The 17,080-nt window shown below is 48.2% G+C and overlaps 2 protein-coding genes across 2 annotated transcripts; both read right to left on the bottom strand.

Annotated features, from left to right (window-relative positions):
• Positions 1 to 4,198: 4,198 nt before the first annotated feature.
• On the bottom strand, positions 4,199 to 6,812 carry LOC139599730 (T-cell surface glycoprotein CD8 alpha chain-like). Its single transcript, XM_071447292.1, has 4 exons — positions 6,715 to 6,812; positions 5,781 to 6,143; positions 5,101 to 5,190; positions 4,199 to 4,646 (listed from the first exon to the last, which is right to left on the bottom strand). Exons 1-4 carry the CDS (start codon positions 6,758 to 6,760, stop codon positions 4,504 to 4,506), a joined length of 642 nt encoding a protein of 213 aa, XP_071303393.1. The 5' UTR covers positions 6,761 to 6,812; the 3' UTR covers positions 4,199 to 4,503.
• A 2,526-nt stretch (positions 6,813 to 9,338) lies between these two features.
• CD8A (CD8 subunit alpha) lies at positions 9,339 to 15,969 on the bottom strand. The gene is made up of 6 exons (XM_071447351.1): positions 15,874 to 15,969; positions 14,943 to 15,305; positions 14,262 to 14,348; positions 13,777 to 13,893; positions 12,756 to 12,786; positions 9,339 to 10,518 (listed from the first exon to the last, which is right to left on the bottom strand). The coding sequence occupies exons 1-6, from the start codon at positions 15,917 to 15,919 to the stop codon at positions 10,473 to 10,475; spliced, it is 690 nt and encodes a 229-aa protein (XP_071303452.1). The 5' UTR covers positions 15,920 to 15,969; the 3' UTR covers positions 9,339 to 10,472.
• Between the last annotated feature and the right edge of the window lie 1,111 nt (positions 15,970 to 17,080).

Raw genomic sequence — 17,080 nt, 5'->3', positions numbered from 1 at the left:
TGAAAGTAATGGATGTTTATAACTTGATTTTCATACCAGCAGCTTGTTTGTAGTGTCAGTTCAATGTCTATTAATAGACTTGGATTTTAATTTTTGCAAATGCCTTAAATAGGAAATGTATTGCAATGTGTTCTTGTGGTGTTTCAGGTCTGACTTGTGTTATAAAGCATTATCAAAACTTCAAAAGAGTTGGAAAGGAAAGCAGCACATAACCTTTTTAAACTTCACAGGTATTGTTCATTTTTGATTGTCATTTACACAAAGTTCATGTCCTCACCTCCTGTTAGTACTCTGGATGTTCGTCTGCTCTCTGAAGTATTTTTTAATTAAGTCTTTTCCTGCTGTGACCTCAGCACTGCACATTGCAGCTAGGTATGGCTGAGCTAACAATCCTCCCTCCTAAAAGCAGTGTTCCTCTGTGGAAACATTGATTTCAGTCTCCTCCTGTGGGGAAACTGAAGTGGATGCTGTGTGTTCCCAGTAATGAGTCAGAGCTTCTGATCTCTGTTAGCTTAGACCTGTGTCCATCCTGTTGCTTTGAATCTTTCTTCTTGATGCTGTACAGGATGGCTGCTGCTAAAATTCAAGGTTGAAGTTACTTATCACTCAGAGCCAGCTTGCCAAGGTAAAGGCAGTAAGTTTGGGTTAGATTTTGCTTGCAAGGTTTGTTTGCCCACTGCAAGGTACAGTTTTTCCTTCTGTGCTTATCACTTCAGAGGTTGATGTGTCTCTTGGGCAGGGAGGGATAACCTGGTCCTTAATCCATCCCAACTCTTGCTCCTTTCCTTTTGTGAGTAGGAGACTGAAGTGTAGGGAAAGAAGCTGTTGAAATGAAATTTTAAGAAGAAGAGTCTGGCAGCAATGATTTGTAGTGAGTAAAGCTGTAACATGGTGTTACATCACTACTCTGAGTTTACAAAAACGAACATATGTGAAATGAGAGTGACTTTATTTCTCTCCATGACTTCAAGTTTGCATTGTTAGCAGTCCTGTGGAGAAATACAGGAACTGGAGCTGTTCACAGCCTCCTGTGAGCTCTTACTGAATCCTGCTGGGTCTGTTTGTAGGAACTGGGGTTTCAGATCACACTGACTTGTACTTATTTTTACAGGGCAGCTGTATCTGGGTTTTCAAATGCAAAAGCCCTGAAGTGTTGTCCACTTCCTATTCCACCTCAGAACTTTTCACTTTCTAGAGAAAACTTTTCATTTTTTGAAAGGAGCAGTGTAGAGTGGAACAAAGACTGGTGGGTGCTCTGACCTGGGCTGCAGTGAGCAAAGCTTCCCTGATTTGGCTTTTAAAAGGAGATGCCCTTTTCTCCTGCATTTCCTCTGCCTGGTGTTTATTTTCAGACCTGGTGGCACTCCTGTTGGTTTCTTTCTTCTTACTAAATGTCAGATCATGGCTAGGACTTTTCCTTTGGCTAGAGAAAAGGGATGGGGAAGGTGTAAATAATGTTTCAGTTCAAGTCTTGAGCATCATCCATGAGACATTTGCCTGTGGGGAGAGGAAATAAATATATGAATGTAGCTATTTTCACTGACAATTCTTTCCCCTCAGAACTGAGAGCAAATCCACTATTTTCCAAGGTTTCTGAGTTATGTGGGAGATTTCCAGGAATGTGAAAGACAAACAGATGTGGTTGATCTCCCATGACAAAAATTTACATGTATTCAATTTATTCAGCACAGCTCAGGATGGGGATCTGGTGATGGATAGGTAGTGCTGACCCTGCACATTTTGATGTCAGATGAATCAGAAGGAAGAAACCTACCTACAGGAAGGTTGTGTTTCACTGCCTATTTACTGTTCTTCCAGAGGTTTCTGTACTTTTTTCCCCTGCCTTATTTTGCTTTTCTATGTTGAATGCTGCAGAAGCAGCAGCAAGGGCATGGTTTTGGGGGTGGATTCCAAGCACTTGCACAAAATGCACCACAGAATTAGTCTGAGCAGCCTGGGAGGAGCTTAGGTTACTTCCCTGTGACAGGTCATCTGTCAAACTCTTGGACAGACAAAGCTTTTTGACTTCAACTGACCAGTCCAGTTACTGGCTCTGTGGGGTAATCTTGGCTGTATTATGTATCTGGAGTTCATTTATCAAAATCCTTTCTCTTTCAGAAAGGTTCACTGAATAAGTGAAGCTCTGTATGGTGTAAAAGCAGGGGTCTGTCAACAAATTCTGGATGCTCTGTGCTTTGGAGGCATCTGCTGATGTCATCCTCATCTTCATAGGCTTTTTCAGCAAGCATTTTGTACTCTTTTTTTTCCTTTATTAGTTGAGGTTATGCTTAAATTGTGCACCAGCTCTTGCTCTCCCCACCATGAAGTGTTAACTCCTGGCTTGTTTGTCTTTAGCCCATCAGATCCTGAGTTATGAGTTACTCCATTATTAGTTTGGAGCAAATGTGCAGTTGGGTAACCTTGACCTCTGAACAAATGCATTCCTTCTGCTCCTCTTTGAATGTCATTCTCCATGCCAGACTCCAGTTTGCCCTGTGACAGCTTCCAGCCTGCACCTTGCTCTGTCAGCTCACTGGAACTGGAACCTCTTCCATGTGCTGTAACCAGAAGCTGTCAGATCTGTAGGGCCTGTCCCACAGCAGCTTCCTGCATGCACTAACAAGCACCTTTGAGCTGCTTCTCTGCACTCCAGCTCAGCCAGTTCCCTTGTTATTAGTGCAAGCAGCAGTCCAGGCTCCTTGCCCAGACATTGCCACCCAACCACAGACCCAGCCAGTTTGCCCTGAACTTGCATGATTTGTTAGAGGTGTGTGCATGCAGGGCTGGAGATGCTCTTGGCACTTTCCCTTCTCACTGCTGCACTCACATTTGCAATTGCTTTTTAGCATTTTACTGCAAAATATGTTTTGGTTTTGCCTTCTATTATTACCTTATTAGTAGGGGTGCAAAGTCTTCTACAGAAAATCCAGGTTGTAAGTGGATTATAGAGAATGTTGTTCCTCAGGTCTAGCTGTTGGTGGAAAACTTTCCAGGCTCTTAGAAATGCAAGGTACAGTGCTGGGTGCAGCTGAGCTGGAAGGGGGCTGTGACAAGCTGATCAAGGGACTGTGTGGAAGGGAGAGCTGGCAAAGGAAAGTCAGTGTTGCTTTGGAGAGCTGTGCTGGGTCACTGCCTCTGCTGGAGTCTTCTGTGGTGAAGTTGGTCATTTTTGGGGTATTCAGTGAGAAACTGGGGCAGTGGCTACCAAAGGCTTTGTTTTGGTGCTCACCCCAAGCTGTTCTGCTCCTCTCAGCCTTCTTAACTGCTGCAGAGGGGATTGTGCTGCTTTTGCAGTCAAGGTGGAATCAGAGCAGTTCAGTGCAGTGCATTGGGTGTATTTGTAAAACATACTAAAATTTAAGGGGCTCAGTGATAGAAAGCCTTGTGTCAGAAGAGACAGAAGGACAAGTTTTACCCCCTGGGTGTCTTGGGATGGACAGCAGTCCACAAACATGCAGGATCTCACTGAAAATCCACAGGTGGAGAGCTGGATTTGCTTTTAAACTCCCTTCCCTCACAGGCTTATGCTAACTCATGATATCTGTTGCAGTGCTACTAGAGGTTAAAAATGGGAAGTTTTCACTGTGCAGTGGGTTTGGAGCTGTGTTCAGGGGTGTAATTACCACTGTCAGCATTGTAATTCTTTTTTAGAGGTTGATTTCCTGTGCAAATGAAAGACTGCAGAAAAAGCACCAACCAGCAAACCTGACAAAATGACAAAAAAACCCAAACCCAAAGATTCCCTACTCCCAGTTCTTCACTGCATCAGTCTTGCCTGGATCAATATTGCTTCAGGACTGGGGTCTTAGTGCAGCACTGCACAGTGGAGCATTACTATTAGTAATGTCAGCTATTAATGCCCAAATATATTTTTTTATTGCTTGGGGTTTTATTTTTCTCTGTTTATCCTGTGTTAGCATTCCATGCAGTAGCAAGGACTTTGTTCTACATGTGTTCATCTTATTGAAATGCTTTTTTGAATTTAAATACCCATGTCCTGTTTCTCCCCACAGGATTGTCCGCTGTACGCTCCCAAGCAGTAGAACAGGCAATAAATAATTAATCTCTGGGTCAGGATGTAGTAATTTAATTTGAAAGAATAACAAAGTTGACAGACATTGCAATACAGAAGAATGCTTTTGCTCAGTTTTCTGAACAGTTTCTGTTCAATGTTCATACATTTAATTTTGTTGTGTGCCACATGTCACATTCAGCGACATCGAATAGAGAAAATACATTTTCAGGGCAATGCTTCCCATGCAAAACTCATGGCCTTTTGTTGGGAAAGAAGCCCTGATGCTGCAGTCAGATCACTGCACCTCCTTCCTACAAAATCATGGGAAAGAGCTGGACTGAGAGGGGAAGGGCACTCGGGAAGTGTCAAGATGATTTGTTGGAAGATGTCCAGGCAGTGACTATAACAGGAATCCTTCTCCTGCACTGTGTTGTGTTATCCCACACCTCCCAAAGCAGCCAGCAGGGACAGGGCTGTGGTTTCAGGCCTCAGGTGCACCTAGAGGGCGTAGGTGCGACCTTAAGTTGATACAGCACGATGGTGGTGGCCAGGAGCAGGAGACAGAGGCCTGCCAAGGTGACACAGAGGAAGGTGAGACAGGAGGAATCCAGGTCTTCCTGCATTCTGCTGTCTGCAGGGATAGAGAAGAGGGAAGGTTACAGCCAGCTCCGGTGGAGCCAAGGGAGCTGCCCAGGGCCCTGCCTGGGGTGCCTGAGGCACAGAGCTTCCCCTGGGCCTGCAGTGATGGTCTGCTGCTGTCAGCAATTTCCTGGCAACTGGAGGGGGGAAATGTGGCCAAAAGTTTTCCTGTGTCCTTTGATGAGGCTAAAAGCAGACCTGGGCACTGAGGCTCTACCTTCCCTCCCCCTGTTCCTGGTGTCCCAGGCAGGGGAGATGCTCATGCTTTTTCCATCATCCTTAGCCTTTCGTATGGGGGGTGAAATGAAGGAATTTAATCCTTCCAGCTCTGCTAAAGCTGTATGGATTTTCACTCTTCCCTCATCCCAAAATATCTGCAGGATTCCTCTTGGTATCAGTGGACAAGGGTCCAGCTCTTCCCCTCTCCCTCCCTGCATCCAGGCTACTTGGATCTGGTGTCCTCAGGCAGGAGTCCCCTTCAGTGATGCCCCTCTGGGTGGTGGGTCTGGGTGTGCTGGGTGCCACTGTAGTGGTGACTGTAAGTGAAATGGATGAACTCAGCATGTAGGGAAATACAATAAAACAGATCTCTCCTGCCTTTCTGCTCTCCAGCCTGGGCAGGGCTGTTCCTGTGCACAGTGAAGCCCTCAGCGCTGGGGGATCTTTGTAGAGCCAAGTGTGGATAGGGTCTCCCTAAGGAGGGTCTCCCAAGAGCCAAGGGGGAGCTGCAGCCTGCTTGTTTCTCACTTTCTGACACCATCCCCACAAAGCCTGAGCCTGGTGGTACTTTTGGGAGCTGTGTGTGTGCTGAGGAAGGAGGAGGTGGTGCTGGACTTGGCTTTAATGCTCTCCCTTCAGAGCCGTGGGTGGGGTGGGGAAGTGGGGATGGGGAGATGATGTTGGGTCTGCCCAATTGTGTTTGCTTTTGGGCAGGAGCTGTGCCAGGAGGAGAGGTGGGAAGCAGGGAGGCTCTGGCAGGAGGAGCAGTGGGTTGCTCACAGGATGGCCTGGGCAAGCCAGCAGGGACATGGGGTCTGGGGAGGGATGGCTGGTTCCAAAGGGCACGGGCAGGAGGTGCTGGGCATTTTGGCAGGGCTGGGTGAGGCTGGGGGAAGGTGTTGCTGACCTGGGAGGAAGGCACGCTGGCCAGGGCTGAAGTGCAGCATTTGGTTGAGATTCATCACGCAGAAATAGCTCCCCTGGTCCTGTGGTGTGAAAGATTTCACTGCCAGCCGATGGATCGAGCTGTCTTTGCTCGCCTCAAAGCGAGTGGATGTTCTCTGACCCCCTTGAAATGTGGCCCGAGACACGGAGCTGATGAAGACAATGAAGTGAAGGCTCCCACTGCTGTCCTGGCGGATCCAGGATGCCCCATGGTTCCTGTCAGTGTGACACTCCAGCTCCAGCTTCTGTCCCACCTGGAGCTGGCTGATGTCCTTGGGAGACCTGAGCTTGATCTCAAGTGACTGGCCATAGATCCCAGGGCAGCCTGCAGGAGAGAAATCCTTGCTGGAACCACTTGGGAAGAGTCAAAGGCTTCTCTGAGGAAACCACCCCTCCCTCCCTGTCCATGGGGTGGGAGTAGAAATGGAAAGGGAAGCCCTCAGTGTCTGGAGGATGTGAAGGTTTTCTTGGAGTCCTTGCTGGGATGGTGCATGGAGGGTGCTCAGCAATCAGCCAGCTGGGCTTGAGAGATGGGTGCTGCCCTTCCAGTGTCTTCTCAGGGACATTACACCTTCCCAGCTTCTCTGAAGTGATAAGCTGTTTAAGCTCCCTGTGAACACTAATTTTTAAACTTCTCCCTCCCCTCTGGAAGCACTCATTGGATCAATCTCCCTTCCCCGTGCAGGTGGTGCTGCAGCCGCCCCTCTGGCTGCCCTTTGCTGGCTGAGGTGATTCTGCCTCTCCCCCCACAACTACTGAGCACACCTCAAGGTCAGCAGTTTTGGTTTGTTTTTTTCCTTCCCCTTAATTATTTACCCCAATGTCTTGGATTCAATAGAAAGGTTTTCCTTGTTCCTCCCAGTGAAGGGGCTGTACAGTCCCGTGTCCGTACTCACAGAATCCCAGAGTGAGCAGCAGGAACAGGGCAGGAGATGTGTCCATCTTCTCCTGGGGTGCCTGTGCTTGGGCTGGTGCAGAGCAGCTGAGATGGTTTTTCTCTCTTGGCTTGGGAGGCTGTGTCACTCTTTGGGGAGGATGTGATGTCATCAGGACTCCAACACCAGAATGCATTCAGTTCATGTCCAGAGTCTGGGTCCCTTTAACCTCATCATTTCTTACAAGCTTGTTTCTGGATGACTTTCAGAGAGATCCAGAGTGATGCTGCTCATGGCTGAGGTGGGATCAGCCACTGCAGCCTGCTCTTCCCTCCCCACAGCTTCTGTGCAGACGACACAGAACTGCCCCATGCTTTGGTGCAGACCCTAGAACGCTTTTCTTGGTGGGGATTCTGCCTCCTTCTCTTGAGCACATTCATGGAGTCCCGTGTGCACGGCAGAGCCTGCAGTCACTCAGATCTTCCTGGTGTAGATCCATGTGTATTGTTTATCTCCAAGCACGGGTTTCTGGCACACTGATGGTACTTCTCTGTTGTTCTTGTTGCACTTCTTTGTTCAGTTCTTTGCTGTTGCTCAGCAAAAGCCTTTTCATGAAAGGTAGTTGGTTTTGGAACTGGAACCTGTTGAGATTGCCCCTTGCACAAGTGAGTGTTTTGTCTTTGTTTTTAAAACTCGTGGTTCTCTTCTTTAACCACAGGGTCTTCTGCTCTTCAAAAAAACCCTTTTATGGTTCACCAGAGAGGGCTCTTGCTGCTGCCTCCAGGTGACCACTTGCACATGGGGATGGGTGATGCTTCCTGGACCTTTGCATGCATAGAAAGAATCATTTCACCAGAGTGCAAGGGGCTGGGCTAGTGTTTGATTGAACTTTCCTGTTAATTGCTTTTCTGTTTGAGGGTTTTTTTATTACACCTTTGCAAAGAAGCTCTGTTTTTCCTCATCTGTCAGAAGCCAAGTGCTGCTGAGTTTGATGCAGTTGCTCTTGGGGCTGATACTCAGAGCATGAGATGACCCAGGCATCTTCTCCTGGAGTGTCTGTCCTTGGGGACAGTGCAGCACAGCTGAGATGAACTTTGTCACTTTGTCACTTGGCTTGGGAGGCTGTGCTGCTCTTTGGGGGGATGTGATGTCATCAGGACCCTCTTGGGTAAAGTGACAATGCTTGGCCTCTGTGACAAAACATTGAGGAAAAAAAAAATTTCTGAAGAAATTAGTTTCTAGTCCAGAATTTGTTATTTGCTTCTTCTTTGTTTTGTCTGCTTGTGGTTCTTTTGTCTCACCACGGGTTCCTTCCGTCCTGCCCCAAGCCCTCTGTGTGCTCCAGTGGCCCTTGCTGCTGCCTCTGGGTGACCACTGGCACAGGGCAGTGGCTGACATTTCCTGGAGCTTTGCATACACAGGCTTTCCTGTTGATTATCTTTCTGTGTAAGGTTTTTTGTTTAATTTCTTTTTTTTTTTTGCCAACCCTTTGCCAAGAAGCCTCTTGATTCCTGGCTCTGTCAGAAAACAGACGCCGCTCTTTGTGCTGCTACCGACAGCTGAGTTATGGAAAATGGTTTGGGAGCTGTGGTTATATCACTGGGCATCAAAGTGTGTTAATGAATGGAGAAAGCTGCTGCTGGGATGTGTGAGGGTCACTGGGGCTGTGTGAGCTGTGCCCTGCAGAGTGTGGGTTGGAGGATCAGTGTGCAGATGTGCTGAGCCATCCCAGAGCCTCCTGAGTTTGGCACTGGGCTTGAAGGTGATCAAACAACCTCTCTGAATCAAATAACAATTCCCAGAGCAAACAGATCCTGCTACTATTCCTTCATCAATTGGAAGAGGATTTGGATGTGGGAGTCAGTAGCACAGCAGGAGCTCACTGCCCTTCTGCCTGGGCTGCAGGAATGTGGTGGGATGTGTAATGTGAAAAAGTGGAAAAGAGAACATGAGGAAAGACCTATAGCTTTTTGGCAGAAACACTTGGAGTTATAACTTTTTAAGAGAAATTTTTTAGCTCACACTAATTCAATAAGAAACCACCCAATAATTAAATTGATCTCATAGCCTCAATGTTGGGGCTTTTCCTTTATTTTTATTTTCATAGTGTGTGTAGTTCTGTGGAATTGCCATTCAGTATTTGCTTGCTATTGTTTAGATACACTTATCTAATCCTGATTTTTTTCTTTTTTTTTATCCTTACAAACAAGTAAGTTTGGAAGAACTTTGTTTTTCTTTGATATTCTCTCTTTCCCATCTTGTTTACAGAGGACGAGACTATCAAAGGGTTTCTTCCACTCCTTTTTTGTCCAGGTTTTTATCAGCCCCGTGACAAGAATTCCAGAGTACCCGCAGACTCTTTATCTCAAACACCTTCTTGGCATTTTCCTGGCATGTGGGAGTGTTACTGGGCCCATCAGCAAATCCCTGGGAAGACACCTTTAGATGATTTTGGGCTGTGGTAAGCTGGAAGCTGAAGTCTGCACCCTAATGCTCAGGATGGTGTATTAATCACTGGCTTTTCCCTTAGCCAAGACTTTTTCAACCCCTTGTTTATTATCTTCCTGAAGGATTTTAGCTTTTCTGAGACTAGGAATCGAAGAAAGAAAGAAATAATGGTCATGAATATGACTAGAATAATTTTATTTTATGTGTCAGTTCTTAAATTGCAAGCATACTAAGGAAATATGAAATACAGATCTGAAAAAACAGAACTTACAGTAGTCCATAACATGTCCCCAGAATATCAACATGTTAAACATCCTGCTTAACCAAAACAATTTTTTTAATCACTCAGGCATTTCCCTCAGAAAGAAAGCAAATCCCACTTTCCTTACTTAGGCCAAACTCCTGCAGAAATAGGAGAATCAGGGGTAGCAGCAGAACAAGTGTGAGGGGAGCAGTGAACCTTAGCCCCCAGGACTGTAAAAACCTCAAAAGTAAGGCAATTAATCCATATTTAGCTTCTCAAAGCAGTCTTGTATCCCATTACCTGAAACAACAAAAGCCCTAGGAGAGAGGCACCACAACCAGAAGATGTGTTGAGTGAGGATAATTATTTCTAAGGCTTTGTGTAGCAAATGCCACCTCTGGCTGCATTTTGGGAGGAAATCACACAGAGCCTTGAGCAAAGGTCCAGCTCATGCCCTTATTTCTCACCAGCTTCTCACTGAGGTGTGTCAGCACCAGGATTGGCCTGGCTCTAGTGCCTGAGCCCTGCCCTTGGGAGCAGAGGTGGCTTTTGGCCCCTGGCATTGCCCAGGGAAGCTCAGGGTCTGGAAGGAGCTGTGCTTGACCCCTGGCATTGCCTGGAGGAGCTCAGGGTTTGGAAGGAGCTGTGCTTGACCCCTGGCATTGCCCAGGGAAGCTCAGGGTTTGGAAGGAGCTGTGCTTGACCCCTGGCATTGCCCAGGGAAGCTCAGGGTTTGGAAGGAGCTGTGCTTGACCCCTGGCATTGCCTGGAGGAGCTCAGGGTTTGGAAGGAGCTGTGCTTGACCCCTGGCATTGCCTGGAGGAGCTCAGGGTTTGGAAGGAGCTGTGCTTGACCCCTGGCATTGCCCAGGGAAGCTCAGGGTCTGGAAGGAGCTGTGCTCACCCTGCAGCTCACAGGAACTCCTGCTCCTTGTCCGTGTGTCTGTACTCCCTGTCATCTCCTCAAGCCTGCCAGGGCAGAGTGACTGAGGTGCTATGGCCTTGTGGATAAGGTAGGAGATGGATTTCTGTGCTGACAGCTCCCAGGAGAAGATCCAGCAGCCAGGAGGAGCAGATGCTGATCTGTGCTAGTTTGGTGTCCTGGGTTTCGTGGGGGGCTTCCCGTTTGCAGGTCTGGAGAGAGAAGAGGGTTTGGTTTACTCAGATGGGAGAGGAGCAAGAAGACAATTCAGGCTCCTTTAGCCTTGGGCTGCAGTCAGGGAGCTCCAAGAGGAAGCTGCAAAGTGTTCCTAGATCCTCCTTGTGCAAGTGAAAGGTCTGTCTCCATTTCAAGCAGTGACAGATAACAGGAGGGTATTCTCAAGACACACTGATGGTCAATTCTTATATTAATTAATAAATAAAGTGGGCTTTATACATTTACCTCTGACTTCTGCACACTCCTGTCCTCTCATTAAGCCTTTCTCTACATTTAGAAAAGAATGAAGACGGAAGAGCTAAGGGTTTGTGGTTTTTTTTGAGTTAGACAGGGTGTTATAATTGCAGAGAGATTTTTTCTTGTTGGAACGTGTTGCCTGCAGAGAAGTTTGAAAGGAGGCTTTCCAGACAGCCAATGTGCATCCAAAATGATAAAAAATGACAGCTTTCCATCAACTGAGAGTTTTATGCTGATCTAATGAGTTGGGGGTTTGGCACCCCTTTTCAGGGAAGATTAATTGGTGGTGGAAAATGAATCCTTGTGCTGGCAGCAAGGATGGCAGGCCAGATCCTGGGGAGCTTTGTAAGGGAGTGAATTGCACTGCTACCTTCCACAGAGCTTCCTTTCACTGAGCAGGAGCTGCTCAGAGCAGCAGGAATTTCCTCTCTAAATCAAACCTGAAATGTGGTACAATAGCTAAAACCAGAGCTCTGTGTCAAGCTGAGGGGCTGCTGAAGGAGAACCATCCTGGGGGAGATGATTTCCTGAGGCCCCACTGCATCAGGGCAAAGTGGGAGAGCTCTGCAGGGTGTTTTTCTCCCCACAGAGACAGAACATCCTTGCACAGAGCTGGCAACAGGGGTTGAGATAAGTGAAAAATGCAAACATTCTCCTAAACAAGGCTGCACAAAGAGCTCTTCCTTATCATTTCTCCCCTGGAAAGGCAGACGAGGATCAGGAAAGCTCTGGGTGTGATAAATATCCTCTGTGAAAGTGACAGTCTGTTCATTTTACAGACAGCTTAAAAAATGCAACCTGCCTTTGAAAGAAAAATAAATTTGTAGGGATCCATTTCCTACTAATGTTGGGGTGGGACTGTATTTTAATTTGGGGAACTAAATGGCAATTACCTCTTGTACTAAAAAACCTATGGATGTATAACAAGGAACAGGAATTTATCTGGTTTAAAAGATGCTTTGATTGGCAAAGAATGAGGCTCCAGAGGTGGGAAAATGCTGTTCCAAAGTTTCTTGGCATCCCAGCTGTTCCAAGCACTAGCCCAGCCCTGCGTGCCTTTGGGCAGTAGTGGGGATTTCTTGGTGTCTCTCTTGCCACAAGCCCCAGGGTGCACAAAGCCTGCAGAAGTGCTTTCATTCAGAGCAGGAGGAGTGACAAACCAGATGCAGGGAGGTCGATTTGCAGAAGCAAAATGTGTGTGGGGAAAAAGCATTTCCTCTCCCAAACCCCAGGACACTGCAATTCTCATTCTGATTGTGATTTCCTGGTCACCCAGGCTGAGCTGAGGAGGCAGGAGGGAAAGCATAAAGAAAAGGTTCCTGTGTGCCCTAGGAACTGGGTTATCCCTCAATCCATCCCTGTCTGCACTGGTGTTTCTCAGGAGAGTCCTGTGAGGCTGCAGCAGCCCCTCTGCTGCTGCTCCTCAGTGCCTGGGGGGACACAGAGGCAGGAACCCTGGTGCTGCTGGTGCAGCATGGTGCAGAGGGGGATCTGGGGTGCAGGAACTTACATGTGACCCATGGGCACATCTGAATAGGCAGTGATGGTTTGGGGAGGGGAAGGGATGGAATATGGTCACCCCCGAGCTCGAGTTGGGAATGGTGCATTGGAAGCACAGAAATGTGGTTGGTTATGAGCACTGGGAGATGCACAAAGCTTTTGGGCTGCCACAAACACCTTCTGCCCTTCTGTTTTGTATCTGCTGCTGGGTCAGAGCTCAATGATTTGAATGACTTAATAGTTGTAAAACCAAAGAAAAAGCCCAAACAGATAAAAGACCCGAAACAAAACCAAAAATAGAGAACGGGAGAACCTTCTGTTCCCTTTTTGCCCTCAAGTCATTGCTCAGGCTCCTCCCAACCATCCTCTATCAAATAAAGAATTTTTAGGTTGCTTTTTGGCACCTGCCTCCTTTATCTCTCGAGGGTGAGATGTTGCCAAGTTGAAGAGGAAAATGCCAGTGCCTGTCACTCACCTCTTACACCTGCATCTTCGTCTTCTGGTTTCTAAGAAAAGAGAGAAAATGTTTTAGTTCAAAGGTGCCAAGTGACAGCTCAGGAAAGAAACACTCCAGTGAGGTAGGGCTGGTGCTCCCCTGCAGCTGATATCTTTAATAACAGATAAACCAAGCCTCTTCTTGAGGAAATCCATGCCAGGGAGTGGTGCTGCAGCTCGTGTTACCCCAGTAATCCACTTAAATATTTTTATGAATTAACCTTTGAGGTGAGTAGCAGCAGCAGAATCGGCCTGGGAACACTGAGGGTGAATTATTTCTGTTTTCTGGCTCCAGTGACTTTGGGGCATTGCTGAAAATCCCTCAGCAGCAATAATTTCTGCAGCAGGTGAGTGGCAATGATGCCACTCACACCCAAGGTAATGATGCTCTCCTCCATTCCAGCCTCTATGTTGTTACTTTGGGGTAGATTAAGCTAAATAAATTAATTATTGAATTTAATTATTTAATTATGGCCTAGCTATTAATTTTAGACTAAGGTAAAAATCCATCCTGAAGGGCTTGGCAATTGCTGCAGAAATTACCTGCAGCTGAGGGCTTTTCACTGATCATATTGTGATGAAGTTTCTCATCTGGTTCCAGTTGAGATGCCACTCTCATCATCTGCTGGAGCAGATTTACTCTGTTAGGTCAGAATGTTTCAGGCTCTGGGGCTTTAACCTGTGACACACCCATTTATGAGCCCAGACAGTTGGTAGAGTAAGTACTGTCTCTTTCTAATCTATTTTTCTTCCTTGAAACGCTTTTCCAACATAAATAATTTCCTGACCGCGTGATTCTAAGTTGATCATTCTTTCTCATCCTAACCCTAGTGATGAGGATTAAAATACAGGCACTGATTTTAGCAGTGGTCCTTGTCTTGCATTGGCTGTGCTCTGATTAGCAGCTACCTCCCAAGACTGCCAGAACATCCATGTCCCTGAGTGCAGGGCTGTGGGCTCAGAACAGAGATGGATCTGGAGAGGGTTGTGGGGAGCCTTACGTTGGCACAGCACGATGGTGATCACCAGGGCAATGAAGAGCAGGAGGCAGGCACCTGCCAAGGGCCCCCAGATGAAGATGTGGCAGAAGAAATTCAGATCTCCCTGTATTCTTCCCTCTGCAGGAAGAGAGAAGATGGAATGTCCACCAAGTGCCCAAGACAGTTCTGGTGTCAGCGTTTTCCTGAGGACTCGAGGGAGGAGACGTGGGCAAAACTTTTCCCCTGTTTCCTGCTGAGACTAAAAGCAGCGCCAGCCCCCAAGGCTCTCCCCTCCCTCCCCATATCCCTGGTGTGCCCAGACATGCTCAAACTTTTTACAGCATATTTAGATATTCTTAGGTTGAATGAAACACTGGAATTTAATCTGTAAAGAAGCTGTGTGGATCTTCTCTCTCCCTCCCAATCCCAAAATATCTGCAGGATCCCCCTTGGTATCAGTGGACCAGAGTCCAGCCCTTCCCTCTCCCTCCCTGCATTCAGGTTACCTGGATCTGCAGTTGTGAGGTTGGGCTCCTCAGTGGTGCCCCTCTGGGTGATGGGTCCTGGAGTGCTGGGTGCCACTGTAGTGGTGACTGTAAGTGAAATGGATGAACTCAGCATGTAGGGAAATACAATAAAACAGATCTCTCCTGCCTTTCTGCTCTCTTACCCCTGCCAGGGCACAGGTGCTCCTGAGTTCAGCTCCAGGAGAACTTCACAGAGCCCATCCTGGAGGGGCACTCCCCCAAGGAGGGTCTCCCAAGAGCCAAGAGAGGGCTGCAGCCTGCTTGTTTCTCACTTTCTGACACCATCCCCACAAAGCCTGAGCCCCCTGAGCCTGGTGGTACTTTTGGGAGCTGTGTGTGTGCTGAGGAAGGAGGAGGTGGTGCTGGACTTGGCTTTAATGCTCTCCCTTCAGAGCCGTGGGTGGGGTGGGGAAGTGGGCATGGGGAGATGATGTTGGGTCTGCCCAATCATGTTTGCTTTTGGGCAGGAGCTGTGCCAGGAGGAGAGGTGGGAAGCAGGGAGGCTCTGGCAGGAGGAGCAGTGGGTTGCTCACAGGATGGCCTGGGCAAGCCAGCAGGGACATGGGGTCTGGGGAGGGATGGCTGGTTCCAAAGGGCACGGGCAGGAGGTGCTGGGCATTTTGGCAGGGCTGGGTGAGGCTGGGGGAAGGTGTTGCTGACCTGGGAGGAAGGCACGCTGGCCAGGGCTGAAGTGCAGCATTTGGTTGAAATTCATCACGCAGAAATAGCTCCCCTGGTCCTGTGGTGTGAAAGATTTCACTGCCAGCCGATGGATCGAGCTGTCTTTGCTCGCCTCAAAGCGAGTGGATGTTTTCTGACCCCCTTGAAACGTGGCCCGAGACACGGAGCTGATGAAGACAATGAAGTGAAGGCTCCCACTGCTGTCCTGGCGGATCCAGGATGCCCCATGGTTCCCGTCAGTGTGACACTCCAGCTCCAGCTTCTGTCCCACCTGGAGCTGGCTGATGTCCTTGGGAGACCTGAGCTTGATCTGAAGTGACTGGCCATAGATCCCAGGGCAGCCTGCAGGAGAGAAATCCTTGCTGGAACCACTTGGGAAGAGTCAAAGGCTTCTCTGAGGAACCCACCCTCCCTCCCTGTCCATGGGGTGGGAGTAGAAATGGAAAGGGAAGCCCTCAGTGTCTGGAGGATGTGAAGGTTTTCTTGGAGTCCTTGCTGGGATGGTGCATGGAGGGTGCTCAGCAATCAGCCAGCCGGGCATGAGAGATGGGTGCTGCCCTTCCAGTGTCTTCTCAGGGACATTACACCTTCCCAGCTTCTCTGAAGTGACTCCATTTACACTTCTTGCAAGGCCTCTTTTTTCCCACCCTTCTCCCTCCCCTCTGGAAGCACTCATTGGATCAATCTCCCTTCCCCGTGCAGGTGGTGCTGCAGCCGCCCCTCTGGCTGCCCTTTGCTGGCTGAGGTGATGCCACCCTTCCTTCCAAACTCACCGAGCACACCTCAAGGTCAGCAGTTTTGGTTTGCTTTTTACCCCTTTAGTTATTTACCCCAATGTCTTGGATTCAATAGAAAGGTTTTCCTTGTCCCTCCCAGTGAAGGGGCTGCACAGTCCCGTGTCCCTACTCACAGAATCCCAGAGTGAGCAGCAGGAGCAGGGCAGGAGATGTGTCCATCTTCTCCTGGGGTGCCTGTGCTTGGGGCTGGTGCAGAGCAGCTGAGATGGTTTTTCTCTCTTGGCTTGGGAGGTTCTGTGACTCTTTGGGGAGGATGTGATGTCATCAGGACCCTCTTGGGTAGGGAGGTGATGCTCGGCATCTGCGGCATAACAAGGACAAAAAAGATTCCTGAAGAAATTAATTTCTTGTCCAGAGTTTCTATATCCTTATCAGCTCTTAATGGTGCCTCAAGGCTTTTTCCTGGATGCCTTCCCTAGAGATCCAGCGATGCTGCTCATGGCTGAGGTAGGATCAGCCACCACAGCCTGCTCTCCCCAGCCCCCTGGGGACCCACAGCAGCTCCAGCTCTGCAGAAGGTTATGGATGAGTCCCTTGCTTTTGGTGCAGGCTGCACTTTGCTTTTCTTGGCAGGGGTTCTGCCTCCTTCTCCTTAGCACACTCAAGGGGTCTCATGTGGGTGGCAGAGCCCAGACTATTTTGTTACCTGGCAAGTGGGACACAGGTGTTTCATGGCATAGAGACACAGATCATTTATCTCCAAGCACACGTGCTGCTGGCACACAGCTGGGGCCTTCAGGTGCTTGATTGTTCTCTTTGCAATTCTTCTTTGTTTAATTCTTCTTTGCAATTGCAAATCTCATCGTGCAGGGCAGGTGGTCTGTGAGCAGAAACTTCGTGTGAGAACCCAATGTCCAGCGCGTGCTTTGCTTTTTGTTTGTTTTACCAACCCGTGGCTCTCTCACCACAAGTGTTTCCTCTCTGCCAAAAATATCCCCTTGTGTGCCCCAATGGCCCTTGCTGCTGCCTCCAGGTGACCACTGGCACGTAGGGATGGGTGATGCTTCTTTGAGCTTTAAAAACACACAGTAACAACAGCTTCACCAGCCTGTGAGGGGCTGGGATGGTGTCTGATTTCTTTCTTTCTTCCTGGCTTTCCTGTTGATTTTATTTTTATTTCCACTACACCTCTGCAAGGAAAGCCCCTTTTCCCTGGATCTGTCAGAAAGTAGGGCTTTCTGTTGGGGCTCAGAGCTGAATCACTGAAAACAGTTTAGGAACTGGGTTTATTTCTCTGGTCTTCAATGCATGTTGGTGAGTGAAGAAAGCTCATGTTAGGCCTGCTGAAATATGTGAAGTTTATGCTTTTGTTAGGCTGGG

The sequence above is a fragment of the Agelaius tricolor genome, unplaced genomic scaffold, assembly GCF_023055355.1.
Source record: "Agelaius tricolor isolate 1412-34295 unplaced genomic scaffold, bAgeTri1.0.p SCAF_24, whole genome shotgun sequence".
NCBI classification, from domain to species: domain Eukaryota; kingdom Metazoa; phylum Chordata; class Aves; order Passeriformes; family Icteridae; genus Agelaius; species Agelaius tricolor.
The sequence above is the reverse complement of the archived record's forward strand: the minus strand, read 5'-3'. Positions and strand labels throughout refer to the sequence as shown.

Bases quoted from the DNA above. Each gene is read 5' to 3' on its own strand.
- LOC139599730 (XM_071447292.1), bottom strand. From the start codon at position 6,760: ATGGACACATCTCCTGCCCTGTTCCTGCTGCTCACTCTGGGATTCT. The intron at 6,144-6,714 runs GTGAGTACGGAC...TCTCTCCTGCAG, and splicing joins GCTGCTCACTCTGGGATTCT to GCTGCCCTGGGATCTATGGC. The intron at 5,191-5,780 runs GTCAGCAACACC...TTTCACTTACAG, and splicing joins CCAGCGTGCCTTCCTCCCAG to TCACCACTACAGTGGCACCC.
- CD8A (XM_071447351.1), bottom strand. From the start codon at position 15,919: ATGGACACATCTCCTGCCCTGCTCCTGCTGCTCACTCTGGGATTCT. The intron at 15,306-15,873 runs GTGAGTAGGGAC...TCTCTCCTGCAG, and splicing joins GCTGCTCACTCTGGGATTCT to GCTGCCCTGGGATCTATGGC. The intron at 14,349-14,942 runs GTCAGCAACACC...TTTCACTTACAG, and splicing joins CCAGCGTGCCTTCCTCCCAG to TCACCACTACAGTGGCACCC.